This window comes from Lepidochelys kempii, chromosome 18, assembly GCF_965140285.1.
Source record: "Lepidochelys kempii isolate rLepKem1 chromosome 18, rLepKem1.hap1, whole genome shotgun sequence".
Lineage (NCBI taxonomy): Eukaryota > Metazoa > Chordata > Testudines > Cheloniidae > Lepidochelys > Lepidochelys kempii.
The window spans coordinates 17,540,416-17,563,264 of record NC_136397.1 but is presented as its reverse complement, the minus strand read 5'-3'; the positions used below and the strand labels follow the sequence as shown (position 1 = coordinate 17,563,264).

The 22,849-nt window shown below is 47.5% G+C and overlaps 1 protein-coding gene across 4 annotated transcripts in view; it reads left to right on the top strand.

Annotated features, from left to right (window-relative positions):
• MXRA8 (matrix remodeling associated 8) overlaps window positions 1-22,374 on the top strand; it is a 37,853-nt gene extending 15,479 nt beyond the window's left edge. For 2 of the 4 annotated variants that reach the window (XM_073316655.1, XM_073316652.1), the window contains exons 6-11: window positions 9,467-9,625; window positions 10,800-10,830; window positions 12,717-12,793; window positions 14,721-14,798; window positions 16,704-16,881; window positions 21,986-22,374. In XM_073316655.1, the coding sequence (XP_073172756.1) occupies window positions 9,467-9,625; window positions 10,800-10,830; window positions 12,717-12,793; window positions 14,721-14,798; window positions 16,704-16,729 (371 nt within the window). In that variant the 3' untranslated portion in view covers window positions 16,730-16,881; window positions 21,986-22,374. The remainder of the gene's footprint in view (window positions 1-9,466; window positions 9,626-10,799; window positions 10,831-12,716; window positions 12,794-14,720; window positions 14,799-16,703; window positions 16,882-21,985) is intronic. The other 2 variants (XM_073316653.1, XM_073316654.1) reach the window with 2 other exon arrangements.
• Window positions 22,375-22,849: the final 475 nt, after the last annotated feature.

Sequence of the window (22,849 nt, the reverse complement as noted above, 5' to 3'; positions counted from 1 at the left end):
AATGCTCCACAGAGGCCACTGAAGCAACTTTGAAATGCTCTGAGAGCTTCCCCAGCCTGAGCCAGGGCCCACACATGTCCCTGCAGCCAGGAGTAGATGAGACTCAAACAATGTCCCTTCTGTCAATGCAGGAATGAATCTGCCCCTATGTTCTGAGGGGTGGTTGGTGTCTTTGTGTGGGTGGGGAGTGCTCTGATTGCTTGAGGGGGAAAGCGTCTGCAAAGAGCAGTCTGAAGCAAACCCTGGGAACCTCTGGACAGGGCCTGATCCTGCCCTCAGCTCCCACTGAAGTCAGTGGGAGTTAAAGATGCTCAGCACCTCTGCAGCTGATGGACCTGATTCTTCTCTGCCTTGCATCTAGTATATGCTGGTGCAAAGTGCATATAGTGGTGCAAAGTGCATTTCAAAGGCTACTATTCTGGTGTGGGAGCATTTCACACCCGTTCTGAACAGGTGTCCATGCCAGGCAGTGGAGAATCAGGCCCCAAGATCCCCCTTTTTTTGCCATATCTCGCATTTTCTTCTCTGGACGAGCTGCTCTCTGACAGCCTGTTCAAACCCTGAACCATCACACTCATCACAGGCAACCCCCCTTCCCCAATTTAATAATTTTTGAGCCTTCCGGGTTATCATTCTTTATTAACATTTTAAAATATTCATCGTGGTTTAATATTTATTGGCTGCTTAATACTGAATTTAAACGTGCTTCATAAATCTTTAAGTAGCTCCTTTCTGCTTCAGCAAGAGGCTTTTCCAAGCCACGGAGGCCTGCATCTCCCTGCTGGGCCATAGGTCGGCACCCAGAAAAGAGAGGCATTATCAAACAGAGATTGCCCGTGGGCGAGTTTACGTAGAGGCTGGGACACAAATATTACGCTCTCTGCCTCTGGCCTTTTTGCTGCCATCCCTTGGCTCGGGGAGTCCCGTTCAGCTGCCATTTTGCAGATCTACATTTCAATTTCAGGGAGGGTCCCCTAGGAATCCAGCGTTGCTCTTTGTTTGTGCAGTCAGTGAACTGGTAACCACCTGAGCAGGTGGACAAAACATGGGAGGAGCTAGAAACAATTTAATACAGACAGACTAGCTCACCAGTCATTCAGTCCTGCATCAGGTCCCCAAAACAGCTCAAGCAGCGTCTCCTCTCTTGCCTTCTGGAGGAAATACCTAACTAATGTCCTGGCCAATTTGGAATAGCACCGAGAGAGAGCCTCAGTATCCGGACTCATTCTTATGTGGGGTAATTACATTCTGCCTCCTTACCTTGTCCGATGGCTTTCAATAGAGGACATATTCATCGTTTGCACGTCAAAACTGTTGGCTTAGTGTTGCTGTGGGCTGTCCCATAGCTGCTGTGTTTCACCCCAGCAGTGGCTGCATTTCAGTGGTGGGGAAAGTGATCCCAGTGCCGTGTGTTTCGGTTTAATTGAGCCTATCAACCACGTTGGAAGAAAAGGTGCTGGATACAGGCAAGATAGTTTCGGTCATCTGGGTCCTGCACTGGGGTTTGTCACTGGCAAAGAGAACGAAAGGATTAATTATTCCAGTCAAAGAAGCAGGCTCAAGAGCCCTCTCTCACCTTACACTAATTCACATTTAAGCAGCAAACGACTGCTCTTCCTGTGTTCAATGGTTTTTGTTTCTCCCTGGTAAACTTTTGCCATTGCTTTTACTCTTTACTCCGTGACAGTTCATTGGCGTGCACAAGACTAAACACAATAAAATAAAGCTACTATGTTCCGTTAACTGAATCAGAACAGTGGCTGCAGCTGGACTGATAAACACAGTCTTGTAGGTCAGAGTGTGCTGGAGGAACTTAAGGAGACAGTGAAGTCTAAGGATCAGTGCAGGGAAACTGGGAGTCAGGACACCGGGGTTCCCTTTCCGGCTGAGTCTCTGTGACTGGCTTTGTGACTTTGGGCGAATCCAGTAGGTTCCAGTCCTGCAGCGCGCGCTCACATGAGTAGCAGGGTAATAGCTTTGTGCCTGCACAGGTTGGAGAGAACAGCTTGCAGCAGTGACATGAGCCATCATTGGCTGATATTCATCAAGTGCTTTGAGATCCTCCGATGACCAGCGCTAGTGAAGGGTAAAGAGGCCTGAGCTGTGCCCTGTGTGCAAAGTATTAGTACAAGAAGGGAAGGAGCCTTCTGCCACTTTGGCAAGCTGGGTCCTGATCCTGCAAATCTGGGCAATGTTTACTCATACGAGTAGTCCCCACTGATCTCCTCTGGCCAACAGCAAAGCACGACACAGATGAACATGTTCCCTTTGAAGACAATGGCAAAACTTGCAGAGACGGCAGTGGGAGAAGGATCAGGCCCAGGATCACCCCCCCCCACCTCATTTGAAGAACACATAAGGTGGATTATTTCTGTTCAGAGCCTTTGCTAAACAAGTCCATGAGGGGCTGGCTGCTGTGCACTGGGGGCCTGATCTAAAGACCACGGATCTCAGCAGGGTTTGGATCAGGCCCTAATGGCCTGAATGCCTCGCCTAATGCCTAAAGCAAAGCGAGTCGATTCAGCTGCTAAATTTTGCCCCCTTTGGGCCCCTGGGGGCGGTGAGTGCTCATCTGGCCTGCAAAGCGCCACGCTAAGAATTTGCTGAATGGATGGGAATTTGAGAGAAGCTGGAATGTCTCGTGTGCCTGTTCCAAACCCATCGACACCATGCAGCGTGCCGGAGCGGGTCCTGTTTCCATAGCAGTGGGAGTGGCCGTGACAGAACCCCCCACTCCTTGCACACCCCTGTAAAAATCTTCTGGGAGACATGAAAGAAAAGGAAAATGTCCGGAGATAACAGAACCAAAGTGCTGACCTTTCTCAATGAACAGCTCCAGTTTCAGGCATAGCTCCAAGGTTTGGAGCCATTTCCAGACAGGAAACTTCATCCTGCTGCCAATAGAAACCTGGGCTGGATTCTGCTTCTTGGTTGCACCCACATAAATCTAGAGTGAACCCACTGACTTTAGTGGAATGATTCTGGACTTACATCTGCGTGACTGAGAGAAGAACCTGGCCGTTATCTCAACGACATATTTATTGTCGCACAGTTCACAGATCTATGCTCAGTTCTCTGCTGGCCTTCAGAGCCTCAACTGGTGCAAAGTGGTGCAGCTCCACAGGCTTCAGTGAAGCTAGACCCATTTACACTAGCGCTGGGGATCTCATCTCTGATATTTTGGTGGCAGGTATGTCAGGAGGCTGTTCCCTGCTTAATTTTTTGCACTAAAAATCAGTTATCCTGGATTAAAATAAAGCAGCAGCCCTTTGAAAATGCATGCAGCTGTGTCATATATTTCAACCAAAGGTCTCAGAGCACCTTACAAACATTGACTCCCTCAAGTCTCATATGCCTGTGAGATAGGTACTTCTTTATAAAACAAACCTGTTAATTATTCCTCCTTGTCCTAAATGGAGTAGTACGGAGCGAGGCAACTAAACGGGATTATGCCGTATTTGAGAGAAACAAGGAAAGGATTTTGACTATGGCTGCATTTGCGTCTGGTCCCCAGTCCTGTATCCTGATGCATGCGAGTGGACCCTCACATCCATGTAGAGCCCTGTGGACTTCATGTCTAAGGGTCCACCTGTATGGATCAGATTGCAGGACTGAGGCCTCGGTGTGTAACCCTGCTGAATTCAGTGATTTATAGTCTGATTTGTGAGCGTGTGTGTGGGAATACCAGTGCCTTAACTCTTGCGTTGCTGGCTAGGTTAGAGCCCGCCTCTTTTGTTAAATAGCACCAACTCTTTTAGGGAACTTTAGTGCAGTGGCTTGGGTGCAGCTGGGGATGCTATATTTACAAATACTGCAAGTTTGGCTCTTGTTTGTAGCATAAAGCAACATCACCTAAGCTTACACTTTGGTGGAAAACTAGAATGGGGAAGAGATACTGTATACTAGATAGAGATACTGTTCCTGGCTCTGCCACTAGCCTGCTGAGTGACCTTGGGCAAGTCACTTCACTGCCTGGTACCTCAGTTTCCTCCTCTGTAAAATGCGGGTAATGCTGCTGATGCCTTTGTAAAGTGTTTTGAGATCTACTGGTGAAAAGCACTAGATAACAGCTAGGTGTTAATAAAGTAAACCACAAGAGGCCTAACACTGTTTCAAATCTATTCTTTGTTATGTTAGTGAAATCCCCAGTGTCTGCAAAAGGCTAAGCCAACTCCAGCTCTGTCCAGCAAGTGATGTCAGGGGAAGGCAAAAGACCAGTAAGCTGCCGTGCTGTGCATGCTGTCACCTGGTTTAAACGTCTGCCCGTGCGATTGCTTCCTCTGTGTGGCAGCTACTGCCGCCTTTAACAGCGTGGAGATGTGCTGCAGCGCAGTTGATGTTGATGGCTCTGCAAGCGGGTTTTTAATATTTTTTTAAGCCTGGCTCTGGTGACAAGAGTTACCCAGTTCGTCCCCAATAGAGCAAGCCAGCAACGGCCAGTGCAATGGGTAGCGATGGTAATAAAAGAGGGGTACACGATTGGGCTGGAGGACAAACCCATCAGACCACACAGAACTGAGCCTCTTGATTTTCCGGTGGTGATGTTGGCATTTCCAGGGCATCAACTTTGGCTCTTAAGTTTTTGGCTCAGTTTCCCCAGATGTGTGTATTTAAAAAACAAACAAAACAACCTGCCCCCAAACCAGAAGCTGTATGTACATAACCAGGGCCTTTCACCGCAGGATTGTGGGCACTTGGCAGTCATTAATTAACGCTCGCAGCATCCTTGTGGAGCAAGTCAGTCATTTTTGCTAGATTCTTTGTCTTATTATCGGGGTCTTGTTCCTCTCCCTGAGTGTACGCTGACCCCGTGGGAACCAAAGACCCTTCCCCCTCATTATGGACGGGGCCGCAATATGAATTTCACATCCATTGGCTTTGTAGCTGAACTCCTCCTCAGTCTGAGGGTGGTGGATATTCTATCCGGCCCGTTGAAGAGAGCGACCCAGGTTGGATTGTTTGGATCTGGATTCAAGCTCCCCGAAAGTTCAGGAGGGGTCAGATCCAGTGTTCCGGTTCTGAACCAGGTCTAACTGGGTTTCATCCACAAAGCTTAGCGAAGACTCCATCAGACTTTCAGAAGTCTCCACCTGGCTGTTCCTCCGCTTCCCAGAATGCCCTGCTGCTCTAATCAAGTTGGTAACAAATGGTTTCCCAGGTGGACCACTCCTGTGTGTTCCAGTATTATAGCGGTCAAAAAGACATCACAGCGAGGGCTGAATCCAGCCCTGTGCTATGCAGGGCTGCAAGGACAGGAAAAGGATATAGGTAGCTTCTTCCCCAGTACAACCAGCAGAGCATTTCGGGACAGGAGCAACGGACATACCAGCCCAGGCACCATGTCCCCCAGGAGATTATGCTTTTCTGGCCAGGGTGTGTCCAACCGGCCGATCACACATGCTGCCATCAGCGGAGGACGCTGGCATTTCAGTCTTGCTTGGAGCAGCAGCAAAGTGCTCGGCCTGGGCCTGCCCTGCGGAATCCTTGCCTGCCTGGCAGGAGTCACTTTCATAATACAAGCACTGGAGATGTATTTCTGGTCCTGCTTCCTGCTCTTCCCGGAGCAGGACCCAACCCAGAGACAGCTAGTGGGTTTCCTGATTCCTACCTGTTCTTGAGCAGCTGCCTCAATTCTTCATTTTCATCACTAGTTTAGCATCTTCTAATGCTCAGGGGTCCTGGGTCACTCAAGTGTTTAATTAAAGTTTGGCTGATTGGTTTAATGGGCTATTTGCTCTGGCCTATTAGCCCTTCTGTAACTGGGGTCCTGGACCTTTGGGTCAGGGTGCTCAGAGCTTAGTTTATTGTAGGGAATGTGGAGTTTCTGGACCCTGGCTGTGTTTGCATTTCTGTACTGATGGAACTGAATAGCTTATAACATTCTCAAATGGCCCGAAAAGCAAAACCAGCTGTCGGAGTCAGGATGAACTCGCTGGCTTCGCTCAGCAGCGACATTCCTCTGACAGCCGATCATCGCTGCGCTTAACCGATACTCCGGAGGTGTCATGTCCCTTACCGGGGAATGACTAAAAAGGCTCGGGGGAGATCTTGTTGCACAGGCAAGGCTGACACAAATGGAGAGCTGGGTTCAAACCGGGGCCAATCATGTCCCAGCTGAGACAGGCCCGGTGGTCTCATTCTAGTCTCGATGGTCATTTGGTCCACACTGCAAAATCACCCTCCATTTTGGCATAGCATAGTCTTTGCTTAGGACAGGTGTGCTGGCAGAAAGATGGAAGTTCTTTCTTGGCAATATGACAGGTTTCAGAGTAGCAGCCGTGTTAGTCTGTATTCGCAAAAAGAAAAGGAGGACTTGTGGCACCTTAGAGACTAACCAATTTATTTGAGCATGAGCTTTCGTGAGCTACAGCTCACTTCATCGGATGCATCTGATGAAGTGAGCTCTAGCTCACGAAAGCTTATGCTCAAATAAATTGGTTAGTCTCTAAGGTGCCACAAGTACTCTTTTTCTTTTCTTGGCAATATTGTGCATGGTGGGCCGGGGATGGCGGGGGAAAAGTCTGCCACTCAGTGCCTGCTATTTGTCTCTGTTTTTAGCTCCCCACTCTCATGAGCACCAAAATACACTTACAAAGAAAAGATGGAGCTAAATTCTGCTCTCCCGTAGACTGGTGTAAATCCAAAGTAATGGAATTACTCCAGATTGACTCTGGTATAATGGTGAGCAGAACTTGGACCTTTTTAATTATTATATAGACACTGGGGAAACTGAGGAACCAGAATACTTAGGAAGTTTGAGTATGTGAGTGCAGAGCCAGGAATAGAACCCAGGATTCCTGGTCCCTGCTTTAGCCATTAGGGAATTCTGCCTGAATATACTGCAAGGTACGATGGCTCTTTGGGTGCTTCCCCTTACTCTCTCTCACTAACATAGGAATTTAACTCTGAAGCAGCTTTCAGGTTACAATTCCCTGTTGGCGTTTGTCTGGCACTGTGTGAACATTCCCAGTCTCCATGAGACGGCATCGCTTTGAACTCTGCTTCAAAGGGAAGTCTCCCACAGCACAGTGTGTCTCAGGGCTTTGCTATCTATCCTTCAGCAGGATTTATCTAACCCCCCGACTCTTGCAAACAAATTTTTCCTTCTCTTTTTCTGGGGGAGGAAGGGAGAGCATTGACCCAATTATTCAGGCTCTAGAAAAAACGTTCCATATACAAACCCTGTTTCCCTTCCCTGCTTGGAAGACGAGCAATTGGAATCGACAAGCGGCTGCGCCCAGAAATGGAATGGATTCCTGGCTTTTTCACTGTGTTCTTAGTTATTTATTTTGTTTTATTTAAAAGAAAATTCATTCTTGGGCATTGCAAATTCCTTCCACTCCATAAATTATAGCACTTGGCAGGGCCAGGCTGTTTCATCTGTTAGCCGTCTGGAGCCGAAGCAGTGCAGTGCATGTCTAAAGCGACCAGAAAAGCTCGCTGTGCTCTCCTGCAGAGGCACCTGGGGCTCTCTTTGCTTCTCCCTGGACTTGCCCTCTTTGCTAGACAGGAGCAGTGCAGTGATAATCGGCAAGAGTCACTAACAGCACGTTTGCTTCCCTGGAAAGTCTTGGGAGCGTTAAACATGAGCACATGTTAAAGAATGATTATTAATGCCTTATGCAGCAGAGAGGGCGGATGATCTAGTGGTTAGTGAGTTGGCCAGACTCTCGGGGGAGCGGGGTTCACTGCCTGGTTCTACTATCTATGCCCTGTCTGACTGCTCACATCACTGAATCTCCCTGTGACTCAGTTCCTTCTCTGTTAGTTGGGGTTAATAATCCTTAGGATCATATGTTCCTAAAGGCAGGGGCTGTCTCTTATCATGGGTATGTATAGTACTCAGCCCTGTGGGTCCCAATCTCAGTTGGGAGCCTCCAAGCTCAGATGACGAGAGAAACAATCATTGAGACTTCAGAGGGGTGTGTTGTGTTAATTTAGATGGAATCAAGGGGCCCGAGGTGTTAATGTGAGCCTATGACCCTGCCACTGTCCAGCATTAAACAGCGTCAGGGTTTGGTATCCTCACTCTGGTCAGCAGCATGGCAATCACCACTAATTATCCATGGAAACCTTTCATTAAAGATCCAGAGAAGAAGGAAAGATGGTTAATGCATTTGAAATGTACCATATTGAATAAGGCTTTCATTTTAACAACATTCCTTGTTCCCTTTCCCTGTAGCTGAAGGGTGCTCTTCGAAAGGGACCGCCCTTGTGTGACAGTCTGAGATGGTGACAGAGATGGTGATAACTGTCCTTTTGGGGGAAAGAGAAGAAGTTAGTTGAGGGGGATTGGAACAGTTGTTGCTGTTATAGTCCAATCCAGCTTCCTTGAAGACAAAACAAGCCAAACTCATCCTAGAAGGAAGAGAAAAAAATCAGACAGACAGAAAATGCAGCTCTTTTGACTTTCACATGCTGTCTCACTGCTGGGAAAAAACAGGCACCATGCATGGTGTTACCAGCCACTCTGAGACCTGGCAAGCTGTAATGAGCGTCGGGCCATTTCAGGCATTGCTTTTATCTGCCTCTCTGGTCACAGGAGTACAGCAGTGTTGCAAAATGTGGCCAGCTCAGCCAGACTCGTATTACACAGAAGGGAGGGGGGGCATGGGGGCAGCAGCCATGGTGGTGAAGCTTGCTCTGTCCCCTTCTTTCAATCAACCCATGTTGCAGTAGCCTCCTCTGCCCATCCGTCTCCGCTAATTTCCCCCAAAAGGTCTTTTCTTGTTAAGAGCCCCAAAAGGGAGTGATGGTGGAGTCGCCCCTTATTATGTTGTTCACCAATTAGACCATAATTTCCTGCACCCCGGTTTTGGGTCACTGAGTTCTGGTCCCACACATCTCTTGTTTACCCGGCATGAGCTTTACGCAGCCCTTGAATTATAGCAGGAGGCCTTTTAGTTTGGACTCACTCTGTCTCCCTGTCCCCCTTTTTGCACCTGTTCCGTCAGCACAATACCATCGATTATTGTGACACTCCATAAACTTGCTCCCAGGGAAGGTAAATCTGTAGGCCCAACAGGGGCAGTGCATTTGGTTTGGGGTTTTAGTTCGTCCCTTCATGCAGATGAGGCGAGCCAGCTCTGGAGCCAGTTCCCACGTGACGAGAGGCTGTTCGGACGTGGGGCTAGTTTTGCCTCAGGCCTCTCTCTAACGGGACTCCTTTCATCGAAAAGGCTCCCACTGGCCATTACAGCCTGTATCTATGGGGCTCACTCATTCCTCACTGAAGTGCAGCCATTTCTGGGGTGGAAATGGCTGCCGTTCTGTGCCCTGATGCACAACAGCATTTAAAAGAGGCCAGCATTTCTCTCCTTCCCCACGCTGGGGCATGGTTAGGTTCCAAAGTCGTCACCAAAAAGGATTTACCTTTGAACCGGGCCCCCCCATCTGTGTTCTGCTTTGCTCCAGACACGTGGGCGCCGCCATTTTATTCTGCTTTGCTTTCTCTCGCCAACCCCAGATCCAAACCTAGGCAGGGGCCATAACGTGATCAACGTCATCATCCCCGAGAGCCGGGTACACTTCTTCCAGCAGCTGGGCTACATCCTGGCAACCCTGCTCCTCTTCCTCATCCTCCTCATCATTGTGGTGCTCGTTACCCGCAAACGCCGGAGGAGAGGTAAGCGCCTGGCCGGCAGGGAAAGGCCACCAATGGCAAAGTCTCGAGGAGTGTTACCCCGCTTAAGGAGCCAGCCCTTCCTTCTGAGCATCGTGCTGAAGGCAGTGAGACTCGTGGTGGCCAGCACGCTGCTCTGTAGAAAGGGTTTGCAGGAGTGGGCCTGAAGAGAGACGGTTCAGTGAGATGGGTGTGATGGTCATCAGACCATGGGGCGGTCACCTCCCCGCCTCCGAACCTTTAAACTGGACCACCCCCACTACCAACAGTTACATGTTGTCTCTGCCCAAACTGTGTAAAACCCAGTGCACCACCTATGGGCGAAGTGAGGTGTAATTGGGGTCTTCAGCCTTGTGTGGACCCTATGCCGTGGGTGACTGTCCCCCTGCAGAAGAAGATAAGTGCCTACAGACATGACTGTAACAGAAATAGCCACATACGCTATGGTGAGCGGGTGTGTGGGGCAATGTCGACCTCCTCGGTAGTGCCCTTGGATTGCCATTCTTTGTGGCCGGTAGGGACCCAAACACCAGGGGACCAGATTCTCATCTCAGTGACACTGCTGTAAATCCAGAGCCACGCCCCTCACTTTGATAGAGTTACACTGGGTTCACCTCGGTGACAAATGAGAACAGAAATCTGGGCCAAGGTCTTACTTAAGGAGAAGAAGGCCCCTGAGATCATAGTACCTCCAAGGCGTGGTGAAGGAATCTAGCCTGATACCCGCCTTTTGGAAAGGTCTAAACATCTAGACTAGACTCTAGTCTGGTACCTGGGGCCCATGATAGACACAGACCTAAATGGCTGTCCTGTCTCACCTGTGCAGATGTACCATGGACCAATTACTAGTGAGTGCAGCAGCACGGGGGGGGGGTCAGTGAGTGACCCCCCGAAACGTCCACGCCTGAAACACCAGAGAGAGACATGACAAATGAAGAAGACCAAAGCTTTTGGTTGCCAGTCATCTGCTGGTCTGGGAGGGATGGAACAAGAGGTGGAGATTTAGAAACAAAACATGACTGGTCCTGGGGCAATGGAGGTGGGATGCACATGGGTGGGCACGTGGTTGGGCTGTGAAAGCCAGGCCCTCCGTGAGCAGCCCTCTCGGCCCCACTCAGAGGGTTGGGTCAAATGGTGACATTGCTTCTGCTCACTGCGTGTCTCTTTCCCCATCTAGGCTACGAGTACAACGTGAAGAAATATGAAGAGTAAGTAGGAATCCCTGATCTGTAGTAAATAAGCACTGAACAAAGCGAAAGGCTCCATCTTGAAGAATATGGGCCCAGATCCTCAGTGCTGTCACGTGGTGTAATGCCACCAGCTTCAGGAGGGCTGTACTTGTGCCAAGGGTGTCTCTGTGAAGTGCATAGTAACGTAACCAGCATGTCGATTGACAGGTTTTATTCACTGCCTTCCCGCTGATTCACCTGCAGCTCACTCCCTAATTAGGCCATTGCTGTACACAAAAATTGGGATCCCCATCCCTGGTGAGCAGCTTGAACCCTACCAAAATGGGCACGGGGTTGTTGGAGGGCTGGCTCAGTAGCTGGATTTCCTCTGCTTACACACTGGGAACTGAGCCTCAAAATGAGCAGCTCTTCATTAAAGACACCCCCCAGGAGTTTGTGTTAAAGGCACAAAGTGCACAGGGCTGGTGCAAACACTGCTGTGATTGTCCTGGACAAACACCTGTGCCGAAAAGTCCCCTTAAACTTTCTTTGAACCTTGGTCCTATTTCTGGGACTTGTGCTTCTCCATTTATTTCTCTGTAAGAAAGAAACCTTTGGCTGACATGCTGTAGGAGAGGGATAGAGGTGGTGACGTTCCCCTGACTTCAGTGGGAGGCGTGATTCCCTTTTGTGAGACCATTTTGTCGTGTGTTCCCTTCCTTTATGGAAAAAGTGTGATAGAATGTATTAGGGATTTTATTACCTGTATTATGGTAGCACATCAAGGTCCTGACTGAGATCAGAACCCCATTGGGCAAGGTACTGTACTTACATATAGTAAGAAACCATCCCTGACCCAAAGATCTTACAATTTGCATAGACAAGACAGACAAAGGGTGGGAGGAAAAACGAGGCACAATGAGGCAAAGTGACTTGCTGAAGGTCACAGAGCAGGACAGTGGAGGTACGTCTACACTGCACACTAAGCTCGGGCTCTGACTCAGGTTTGAGCTCAAGCCCCCTTTCCGTCCATACATAAATCAGTCTGACTCGGGCCAGCAAGCACACAGGACCCAGGTCTTAGGACCCTGCTAGGGGCATGGGTCAGAGTTGGATCCAAGCCCTGTCATTCTGTAGTGTGGACTCAGCTCAAGCCTCAGACCCGAGTCAGAAGGTCAGCATAGTGCAGTGTGGATGCGTTAGCATGGCTGTGAGACCTGGGTCCAGCGATTGTAAGCCCAGGTTTACAATGCAGTGTGGATGCTCAAGCATGGGCTTGGAAACACCAAGTCCACAAGCCCAGGTCCCACAAACCTGGGTTTCCAGTGCAGTGTAGACATACCCTGGCCGAGCCAGGATTAGTGCCCAGGTCTCCTGACTCTCAATGCTGTGCCCTATCTGTAGGGTTCTACAGAATATACTCTAAAACCTCTAGTATTTAATAGAGAATGAGCTCCTTGTGCAGGGTTTTCCTACCATCCTACAGAGGTACAACATTTTTGATTAAATTCTCTGGAATGGTCCCCAAAACACGTATAGAAAAGGTTACCATTTCCTATGAAATCTCCTTGGGCTTTTCCATCTGGATTACACCTAAAGGACGGTGTGATGAAAGAGAACAGTTAAAACATAGTCATTTGGGTCTTTATTGTTAAAGGGTAAATCTTCAAAACAGTGGGTGATGATTTAACCACAGCCCTCCCCTTAGCTTTAATGTGTGTAGTACAGCTGAAATCCCCCAATACACAGCTCTGCAATGACCCCCTTTGAAGATCAGGAATTGGCTGGAATGCTGGGAGCAGAGGTGAGGGGAAAGATATGAGAGAGTGGGGCACAACCTGCAAAAATGAAGAGAGTTAAAGGAACCAAGTGTAGAAAATATCTGGCAAATGGTGATTTTTTTTCCCCCTCATTCCCTTTGTCAGGAAGGACGTGAATCTCAAAGAGGTTTCAGCTGACACAACTGACCTGACCCAGTACAAAAGTGAAGGCATAAGGCTGGGTATGTGTTGAATCAGCAGGATGCCTCCTGCAGCAGTTCTCAACTCTTGGATCCAAACTAATCACGACTGAGATTTTCCAAGCCATCTAAAGGGTTTGGTTGGTTGACCAGTTTCTCATTCATTTCTGTGGGACTTGTCCATCCACAATCTGCAGGCAGCTTTGGAAATCTCAGCGCACAAACCTAAAACTTGGGCCAAGTTTGCCAGACATTTTGGGCTGACCCTGGGGGCTTGAGTTTTGGGGTAACTGGGAGTTTTGGGATATGCTGGGGGCTGATTTATGGGTTTGGAGGAAACCGGGCAAAACTCTTTACTTTCACTTTGAGCTTTTGGGCTTCTTTGAACCCTGCAACTCAAAGCAAAATTCATGGGAATGTGAAGCCCTGTGATGCAAAAACAGGATGAAAATTTGCCCCACATTCTGTGAAGGGATGTTATAAGGATGATAATCACAAAGCCACTTCTCTAGGGTCTACCATTGAAGAGTCTCGAAGCACTTTGTCATTAACCCCATGTTACAGATGGGCACATTGAGGCACAGACCAACTAAATAATGTGTCCAATGCCACGCAGTGAGTCACTGGGAGAGATAGAAATAAAATCCCCAAATCCAGCCTCTGAGGTCCCTGCTGTAATCACTTGACCTTGCTCTGCTCCCAGAAGAGGGTATGAACAGCAGTTGATTGAGTTGGGGAAAGAGGAAGGTCATGAGCCAGCCCCATTCCCTGCCTCTTCCACTGTAGCAAATTTTACTCAGTCCATTGCAACCAGGTCCTCCCTGGATGCTGCAAACCATCATTCCTCTTTGGAAGTGCAGGGGAAACAGGGGCAAAAGGACTCAGAGAAATATCCTAGGAGGTGAAGTTGGGAGTGGCTGACTCTTGGGTCCTAGAGTATAGAAGACTGAGAATCCCAGTGTTGGATCTCATGGTCAGATGAACCATGCTGAAATAAAGGGATGCAAGCCAGACTCAGTGATGGCTCACATAAGGGTCACTGCATGGATGTGTGTGCATACCCGGGGGATCCTGTAACATAGCTGGAGATGGATCCTCCTCCTTTTTACTGGAGCTTGAAATGGGAGCCTTGAGTTCCTTTTTTGGGTGGTTAATCAGGGGGCCTTCTCATTGTTCAAGCTTGGGGAAGATTACATTTAGAGTCATCTTGTTCCTCTTTGGTGTACCGAGCTGAGCATAGGGAGCCAAACTCACTCCCTGTGTGTCTCCGGGTATGTCAGTGGACTCACTGGTACCTCAGGGAAGAATTTGGCCCTTTCTGTTTTGTTCTGTGCAGTCCAAATAAAGGCCTACCCATAATCTGTCCTCTGGAGGGAGGTACTGCTCGGAGAATCATAGGATACAGAGTCAGAGGCTGAGCTACAGAGACCCCAAGATGGGCCCCTGAAAACTAGAAGGCATGTGAAATGCAGCAACAGAGAATAGAGCAGTTCCAGGAGGCAGGTCTGGGGCAGGGGATGGGATCTGGGATATAATTCTGTGCAGGGGAGTGGGGCAGGCGGCACCAGGTGGCTTCCTACAACTCTGACGAAATCCTGCCGAGGGCATGCATCTTCTGAGAGGTTTCCTAGGAGGAAAATTCTTTAAATAACGACATCAGGAAAGGCCCCCAGGTGCCCTTCACCCAAGTAATCCGGAGCATCTCGCTACAGACCTAAGCAATCCTTGGCCGTTACTGAGGGCAGGACGCTGAAGTATTCAGACCTGATCTGTGCCAGTGAAGTGATTAAGCTGGGGAAACATGTTTCCTCCCTGCCAGTGTCTGAGTAGTTCTGCAAATATGACCGATCAGGAGATGCACCTAGTGCCCGCCAGGAACGATCTCACATCCCTCTCCTCGGAAAAGCATTGCTTTCTTTTAATGTTCTGTTGGAGGCCGGCCTCTGAACTGCGCTCCTTCCTCACGCAGATTTCAAAAACAACATCCTGAAGGAGAGGGCCGAGCAGGCCCAGAGCTTCCCAGCAAAGATCATCGATTTAGACAAAGGTAACGATGACCCACTCCACCCACTAAATGCTGGGTCGGATGCTCTTTATTGTGGGGGTAAGGGGGAGGCGGGGAGCGTGTTGCTAAGATTGTAGCAGCCCAAGCCACAGATGAAGGGGGAATGTCCAAGCAGCCTGACACATGGCCGCTGGAATGAGGAGTTGGTTTTGCTCATGTTCTCTCATCATGCAGCCACAAGTTACAAGTGGTGATTAGGAGCCTTAAAAGCTCTTGGCAGCAGATGAGAATTTTCTTCCCAGCACAGTATGTAACAGAGCTAGAATACTTTATTCCAGTCTTTTAAATAGTACTTTCCCCAGCTCCTCGGGGCAAAGATGCCCCCTAACCGAAATGTGCTCCATGGAGGTTAGGAATGACCCACACTCTGGAAGAAAGTACCATGGGCTACTTTGGTTATGGACATCATCCACTTGATCCAAAGCAAGTAAACAAAACCCCCATGAGTCTGAATCTCCTCTCATGCCTGTGTAAATCTGGAGTAACTCCACTGAAATCAACAAAGTTACACTGGGGTAGAAGTGGTGCAAGTGAGAAGGGAATCAGGCACCTGGCCTCCTGTAATTCAGCTTTATAACTTTATTAGTGCAGAGATCACATGAAGTTATCCTGGAGCTACAACTGTTGCTATGCTACTGCCTAGATCCTGCAGAGCATCTCATAGCAACTGTTTAAATAGCTTGGGACCAGTCTGGATCACATCTGTGAAAAGACCATACCAGATCACTGAAAGAAGCAGAGTCAGTGGGGGGTTGCTAGCAAATGAAGGAGCTGTTGGCAGGAGGGAGAGCTCAGTGGTTTGAGCATGAGCTTGCTAAACCCAGGGTTGTGAGTTCAATCCTTGAGGGGGCCATTTAGGGATCTGGGGCAAAAATTGGGGATTGGTCCTGCTTCAAGCAGGGGGTTGGACTAGATGACCTCCTGACCTTCTATGATTCTATGTTTTGTCCTCTCTAGTAAAATGATTATGTGTTATTTGGAACAATGGAATATTCTCTGTATAAAGAGGGGGAGAAAGCTTTTCCTAAAGGGAACCGGGGTCTGCTTCTGTTTGAATCAGATCACGTGGGTGGCTGTCACAAAGCATGGAGATGAAATTATAAGAGAGAAGGCACCCCACAGCAAAAGAGGTGGATGGAAAGCTCCCAAACCCTCCCCACTCATGCCTAGGTCTGGATGTAGTTGTGAGTCACTTTCACAGAGCACTGGGAAAGTTCTCTTCACTCCGAGTGCCTCACACTCATGGATGCATTTATCCTTCTTGTTCTCCTGCGAGGAGAATGGGGTGAAATTTTTCAACTGAAACTTCTTTTCAGTGGAAAATGCAGATTCGGCGACACCAAAACATGTGGCAAATTCACGTCAATTTCGGTGAAGAGCTTTGGTTGAAAAACACCCTAACAGAGAGAGAAATTCTGAAAAAAAATCAAAATGTTTTGTGTGACCTGAAATGATTCTTTTTTCTTCGTCTTATTATTTTTCAAGTCACCAAAAATTTAGAAAAAATTCATTTTTGAGTCAATCTGAAACTTCTGTTGGAATTGCCAATGAGCTGAAAAATCTGTTTTTTTACACGGCTCGACCAGTGAAGTGGGGAAATGACATTATTCCCATTTGGGGATCTGAGCCATGGGAGGAGGGAATTTAACTCAGGTCTTCTAAGCAGCACTCAGGTGCCTTAATACAAGCCCCTCCTTTCAGTTGAGGCATCTTCATCACAACACACAAACCACCCCCAGCCTCAGCTGGGTCTCAGAAAGAGGATTTTTACCAGACGGGCAGGCTGTCAGCACCTTGCTGCACATCTGTGTATATCACAGTGGCTTGATTTGCGTGATTTGAAATGAGTCTGCAACTGCTAACCTTCACCCCCTCCTGTGCTTTCAGATTTCAGGAAGGAATACTGTAAATGAAGACATTCTGAAGCTGCTGGCTGGACCAGAAGCTGCAATTAAAAATAGACGAGATGCATTCCTTATTACAACATCCTTTCAGTTACCGTAGAGCTTTCATTTAGACTTTCTTCCTGGTGGGCACCGAGGCGTGTGCAGCTGCATACAGAAAGGTTTAGCTTGGCTGTGTGATCTTGAGATGTTTTTTGGTGGCTTCTTTTCCCCCTTTCCTGTTTATTTTTCCTTCTCCTTTTCTGATTTTTTGGTTCTTTTGCATCAATGGTTTTTTTCAGCTGAATCAGCAGACGTTTAGCTTTAACTTAACAGCATGAAATAAACCCAACCTGCACCATGACCCTGAGCCATCCGTATGTCAGGTACTTTTCCCTGCAATGTGTTTAACAGAGAATAAGACAGGGTCTGATTCTGATCTCCAGTATGCTGGCATCAATCAGGAGGAATAATCATGACACTTAGTACTTTCCATTGTCAAGATGTGGTATCAATGTTAGGTAATCCATCCTCATGCCCTGCTAGGAGGGTGAGTAAATATTATCCTCCTCCTCCAGATGTGGAAACTGAGGCATACAAGTGCAGTAACTTGCCTGTGATTTTACAGAGGATAACTGGCAGCACTGGGATTAGATTCCAGATGCTGTGGATACCTAGCTCTGTCTTATTCTTCTCAGCCACCTGGCCTGATTTTATTATTATTAATTTTTTTTTAAATTATAGACCAAATCCAACCTTGGCTTGAGTGGGTACAGCTTCCTTTGAAGTCAATGCATTGCACTGTTGGAAAACCAGTGTAAGTTAGATCAGAACCAGAAATCTTACCATGAACAAAGCAAAATTCTTGGACCCGTTGGATGGTTCTCTGCTGCGTATCCTGCATTTGCCAGGTGGGTCCTACCCACGCAGTGAGGTGCAGACCTAACTCCACCCTGTAGGTCTCTTAGCTGCAGGATGGATCAGGGAGGAGAATTTTTCACTATGGACCAAACCCAGCCCCAAGCATGACTCCCACTGACGTAAAGAGAGGTTTCAGAGTAGCAGCCGTGTTAGTCTATAGGCGTAAAAAGAACAGGAGGACTCGTGGCACCTTAGAGACTAACACATTTATTAGAGCATAAGCTTCTCGGATCCGATGAAGCGAGCTGTAGCTCACGAAAGCTCATGCTCAAATAAATGGCTTAGTCTCCCAGGTGCCACAAGTCCTCCTGTTCTTTTTGAGACAGCGGAGAGCCATTCTTGGCTTGCGTTTCGCTGGGCTTGAGCGAAATCCAACCCACATCTCTGCAGGTGCAGGAAGGAGCACTGGTTATTCAATCAGGACAGCACAGTCTCAAGCAATCAGCATTAACGTGAGTCTCTCTCTCTTTCATGTCTGTGAGTCAAAGGTTGGAACTTTTACTTGCCAGTTCAAATTGCTTTGCGCAGCTTATATAGACCCAGGCTAGAAATGGGGTCACTTAATCATAAGCTCCAGAGGCGTTTAAATATTTCATTTGTCTTCTAGGCTGCAAAATAGCTTAAGGGGAAAAAAATAACATGTTTTCTGAACTAGGCACAGGGCTTTGAGAGCTCCCCATCTTTGCTTTGATCTCCAGCGTGAATGTGGGTAGCAGTCAAGCCTGGGGTGTGTGTAACCCTATGTTGCTCGAGGTGGTACTGTGGCCGCTTAGCAAACAAATGAATCAGTAACTCAGAAGAGGCTTTTGTCTGTGATTCTGTGGAGACTCCTGTGACATTTGGGGGTGGAATTTTGCTTGTGCGATGTATCGTGGCTGCATCTCTGCACATGCAGCCACTCAAAGCAAACTGCGTTTCTCACAGGCCACGTCGCGCAACAGGCTTGGAGTTTCAGCCTGGGCCCAAAGCTGGCTGGGAAGAATTACACAAAAACGTGGCCAGGGAAAATTGTGCCCAGTGGTTGTTAGACGTCCCTCGCTGTCCAGGCCACTTTAAGAAAAAACAGAAGAAGGGCCAGGCTGGAAGTCTTGCTAGACAGCACAGAACAAAGGATTTGCCATAATGGATCAGGCCGTTGTCTGATAACCTGCCTCAGGCACTACCTGGTACTTCAAAAGAATGTGCAATTTCCTGGCCAATTGCACTGTGCTGCACATGGAGGGACAAAGTTCCTCTTTTATCTCTGGCCTGCCACGTGAGGATCTGAGGTTGTCATGCTGGCAGGGTCTAGGAGCACTCAGGAGAGAAACCCCTTCCTTTCCACGCGGCTGGTAAGAGAGGTGATGGTTCTTGAAGGAATCATGTCCTGACAGAGACCTTACTGTGATGCTTCCACTGCCAGCTCCTTGGGGCAGGGACTGTATCTGGTCCAGAGCCAGACACATCACTGAAGCTTAATAATAAAAAATAAAAAGTTCCCAGGCCTTGATGGGGCGGGGGAGGAGATTTTAAAAAGAGGGCCTCTTGGAGGATTGCACCCTCTCAAAGCAAAGCTGACTGAAATGGCAGCATTCAAGTCTGGCACATCAAGTGTCCTGTGTAGATCTGAACAGGTTCAGTGCAAGGTTGTTTTTTGCTAATCAACGAGAAAATCAAGCTGGACAAGGCATGCATTGCTGCCCTATTTCAGGTTTCAGAGTAACAGCCGTGTTAGTCTGTATTCGCAAAAAGAAAAGGAGGACTTGTGGCACCTTAGAGACTAACCAATTTATTAGAGCATAAGCTTTCGTGAGCTACAGCCTATTTCAGGGACACATGCCAGGTGTGTAATTTGCCAGGTCAGAGGCCGGAGGTAAAGAGATCTAGGCAAGACTACAGGACAATCTGGGCAGTGTTTCCATAGTACGGTTAAATAACTAAGTGGCGTCAGCAGGGGTCGGTTCTTGTGTCTGATGGTGTAGAGGAGTGATGAGAGGGCAGACAGCTTTCAGCTCTGGCACCATGGAGCAGCTCATTAGCTTTAGCTCCTTTGCATGTTTGTTCTTGTATATTGTTGGTCTTTCCCCTTGGCCTGAAGGAGTATGGCTGTTCTCTCTGCAGCTCAGGTTTCTCATCAGTATATGGGGGATAATAATTCCTCGCTCACAGAGGGGCAATTCATTAATATTTGTACAGCACTTTGAGAACCTTAAATGCATGTGTTTATAGCAGTGCAAGGAAAAAATGACTGCACTGAGCAGATGCTGCATTTAATCTTCAGCAGACATGGTCCCCTATTGATTTACGGACTGTTGTCAAGATTTGCACCCTTGATTCCCGAGAAACGCATTTCACTATAATAATAAAACCCCTTAATATTTGCCTGCTGGTTGCTCCCCCTGTTCTGAAGCAAGTTGATGGCAGAAAATGCAAAGGGCCTGGTAGGGTAGTTAAGATTTTGTAGACTGTAATCTTTTGTTTGGAAACAAGGCAACAGTTTACATCAGTGACCTTAAAAAGGGTTACGGTAAATGCCAGCTGGGCCCAGATCGGCTCGGCTCTTTGGAAGTGAGAATTTTCCAGAGAATTTTCCAGCAACAGGGCCTTTATTTTTAATTCTTGGAATCAATATTATCTGGTGCTGATGGGTTTGACTTTGGAGCCGTGAAAGCATGATCCTTTCCCTGTGATTTGTGCTCTCTGCTTTGATAGGAAAGCTGCCAGAAAGTTCGTTTTCTTGCACTTGCGTTCCCACTGATGGAGTCCTTTTGGCTGTTTTCCCTCCCAAGTGCAATTGTTCATAAGTGAATGATTGTTATTGTTAACAGTTCTATAGGCCATCGGACCGACACTGACTTCTTCTCCTTTTTCAGCAAGCACAGTAATTTGGCGCCAGAGAGAAAGACAGAGAAATCCTAGGATTAGTTTAATGAAGACGACATTGTCATGATCTTAGTTGGACATTAGTAGGGAGTCCCTTCTGTAGGCAGGAAAGTGGGTACAGATAAAGAACTAAGGCACCGAGGTGGACGTGATGATTTGGAAAAGATAAAAAAAAAGAACAGCTCTTGTGATTCAGAGTGTCTGGGCATAAAACTATCCTCGGCATGAGCTGGTGAGATCTTAATTGAAGACTTAGTGAGCTGAACTTGACTAGATGCTTGCGAGAAGGTGTAATTTGATGCAGCTGCGCAATCCATATACAGGTGCTAAAGCAACAGGGATTATGTTAGTCTACAACTTAGATATTTTGCCAGAAAGTACACAGCTGGGAATGGATATATAGATATATATTTTGGAAATTAGAAACTTGCTAATTACAGTGGAGCTCCATCTAGATGAGAACCTGCCTGGCAGGTGTGATGCTATAACCCAGGCTTTATGTGGGGCTTGCCCGGGTTGCATGCAGCAGATAGGATGCACCCGAATGGCTTGAGGATTGTCTTCCCACAGAGTGAAGCAAAAAGTGTTTCTTCCCCCAGTATCTGAGTGGTTGGGCATGTGTTAAAATTCAAATGGGCAGAGGCTAAGTGCTGCTTCCCAGATGACACTGGAACTTGAAGCAAAGGCAGAGCCAGTTTCTCAGCTGGTGTAAATCAGTAAGCTCTGGTGGCTACACCAGTTTACATCAGCTAATGATCTGATCCACAACAGTTTGTTCATGGAAAAAAGAATCATTTTGGTTTGTCTGATGATTTCCCCCGCAAAGAAATGAAATGCTACAAGAGATTTTGCACGTGGAAAGAAAACTCATGGCGAGCACAGGAAAAGCTGTAAAGTTTTTTTGTATCTGCTTATTCTATACCATTTAGGATTTTTTATTTTAACAAACTCCCTGATCAAATAGTAGTCATTGCAACGTAGAGAAGTGTCTTTAGGTTTTTAATGTAAAACCCAGAAGGTGTTAGCAGTGACAAACCATGCTTCTGGTTTGAGGGCTATGCTGGGTGATTAACCATAGGAACACCTTACCGAGAGACATGGTGGAGTCTCTGTCACCTGAAGTCTTTACATCAAAAGGGGATGCTTTCTGAAAGATATGCTCCAGCTCAGCCAGAAATTCTGGGCTTGATGCAGAAATTAGTGGGTGAGGTTCTCTAGCTTTTGTTACACAGGAGACCAGATTGGATGATCGTAACCGTCCCCTCTGTTACGATCATCTATGAATCCTCTGCAGGGGGCCTGGTGCTGCCTTTGGCTTTTTCTGAGGTGCATTTGGAACATTTATTTTTTTATTTCTAATATGCAGCCCTCCCAGTTTTAATTATTTGAAGTTAGACAGGGGTACATCAGCCAGAAAATCTGTTAATAAAATTAGAGTAGTATGTGGTGCAATAGAAAATGCCTCCTAAATTATATATGGGGCTATTTTTTTCTCTGTTACAGCTGTGCAACCCTATAATAATAATTAATACCAAGGAGCCCTTCCGCCCAAGATCTCAAAGTGCTTTACAAAGGTGTGTAAGTAGAACTGTCTTCACGTCTCAGATGGGGAAACTGAGGCACACCGTGATTTGTATCGACTTGTCCAAAGCTACACAAGAGATCAATAGCGGAGCTAGGACTAGGACACAAATCTCCTGCTTTTCAGCTGTGTGCAGTAGCCACTGAACTGTGCTGCCTCTCCAGATTGAGAGGAGAGTCTGGCCCATAAAGCTGGTTTGACTCTGTGTTGTAATCTACTTCATTTCCATACTATCATTGTTGCTTTATTGTCATCATTTATCAGCCCATTGTGTAACTCTCCTTACATGTAAGAAATAAAGAAGAATGTACTTGGTTTTCAAATGCAGTTGGTTTTATTTCTTGCTCTTCGAGACGCCCTCTAAGAGACTGAGAAGCAGCCGCATGTTCCTGCTTACCTCTATGCAGCACCTTCCTCCTCAAAGTGCTCCAAAATGCTCAACGAACTGTGGCCCCGATCCTGCACACTCCCAGGAAGAGCTCCCCACAGGGAGGGCTCATCAGACTGGGTCTGTAAGGCCCAAATCCTACAGTCTGTATGCAAAACCTCCCATTGACTTCCCAAGAAGTTACATATCAGGATCAGGCCTTCTACTGGAGATATAGCTCACACCACCACTGAGGGTTTAGCAGTCCATGGTAATGACGCACAGTGCTGTAGGACAGAAAGAGAAGGAAGACACCATATCCCATTGAAACTGCGGGGGTGGGGGATTTGCGGGCACGGTGACAGTATAGGAGGATTATTATTACTGTTAGTAGACTCTTCAGGACTCTAGCATGGGC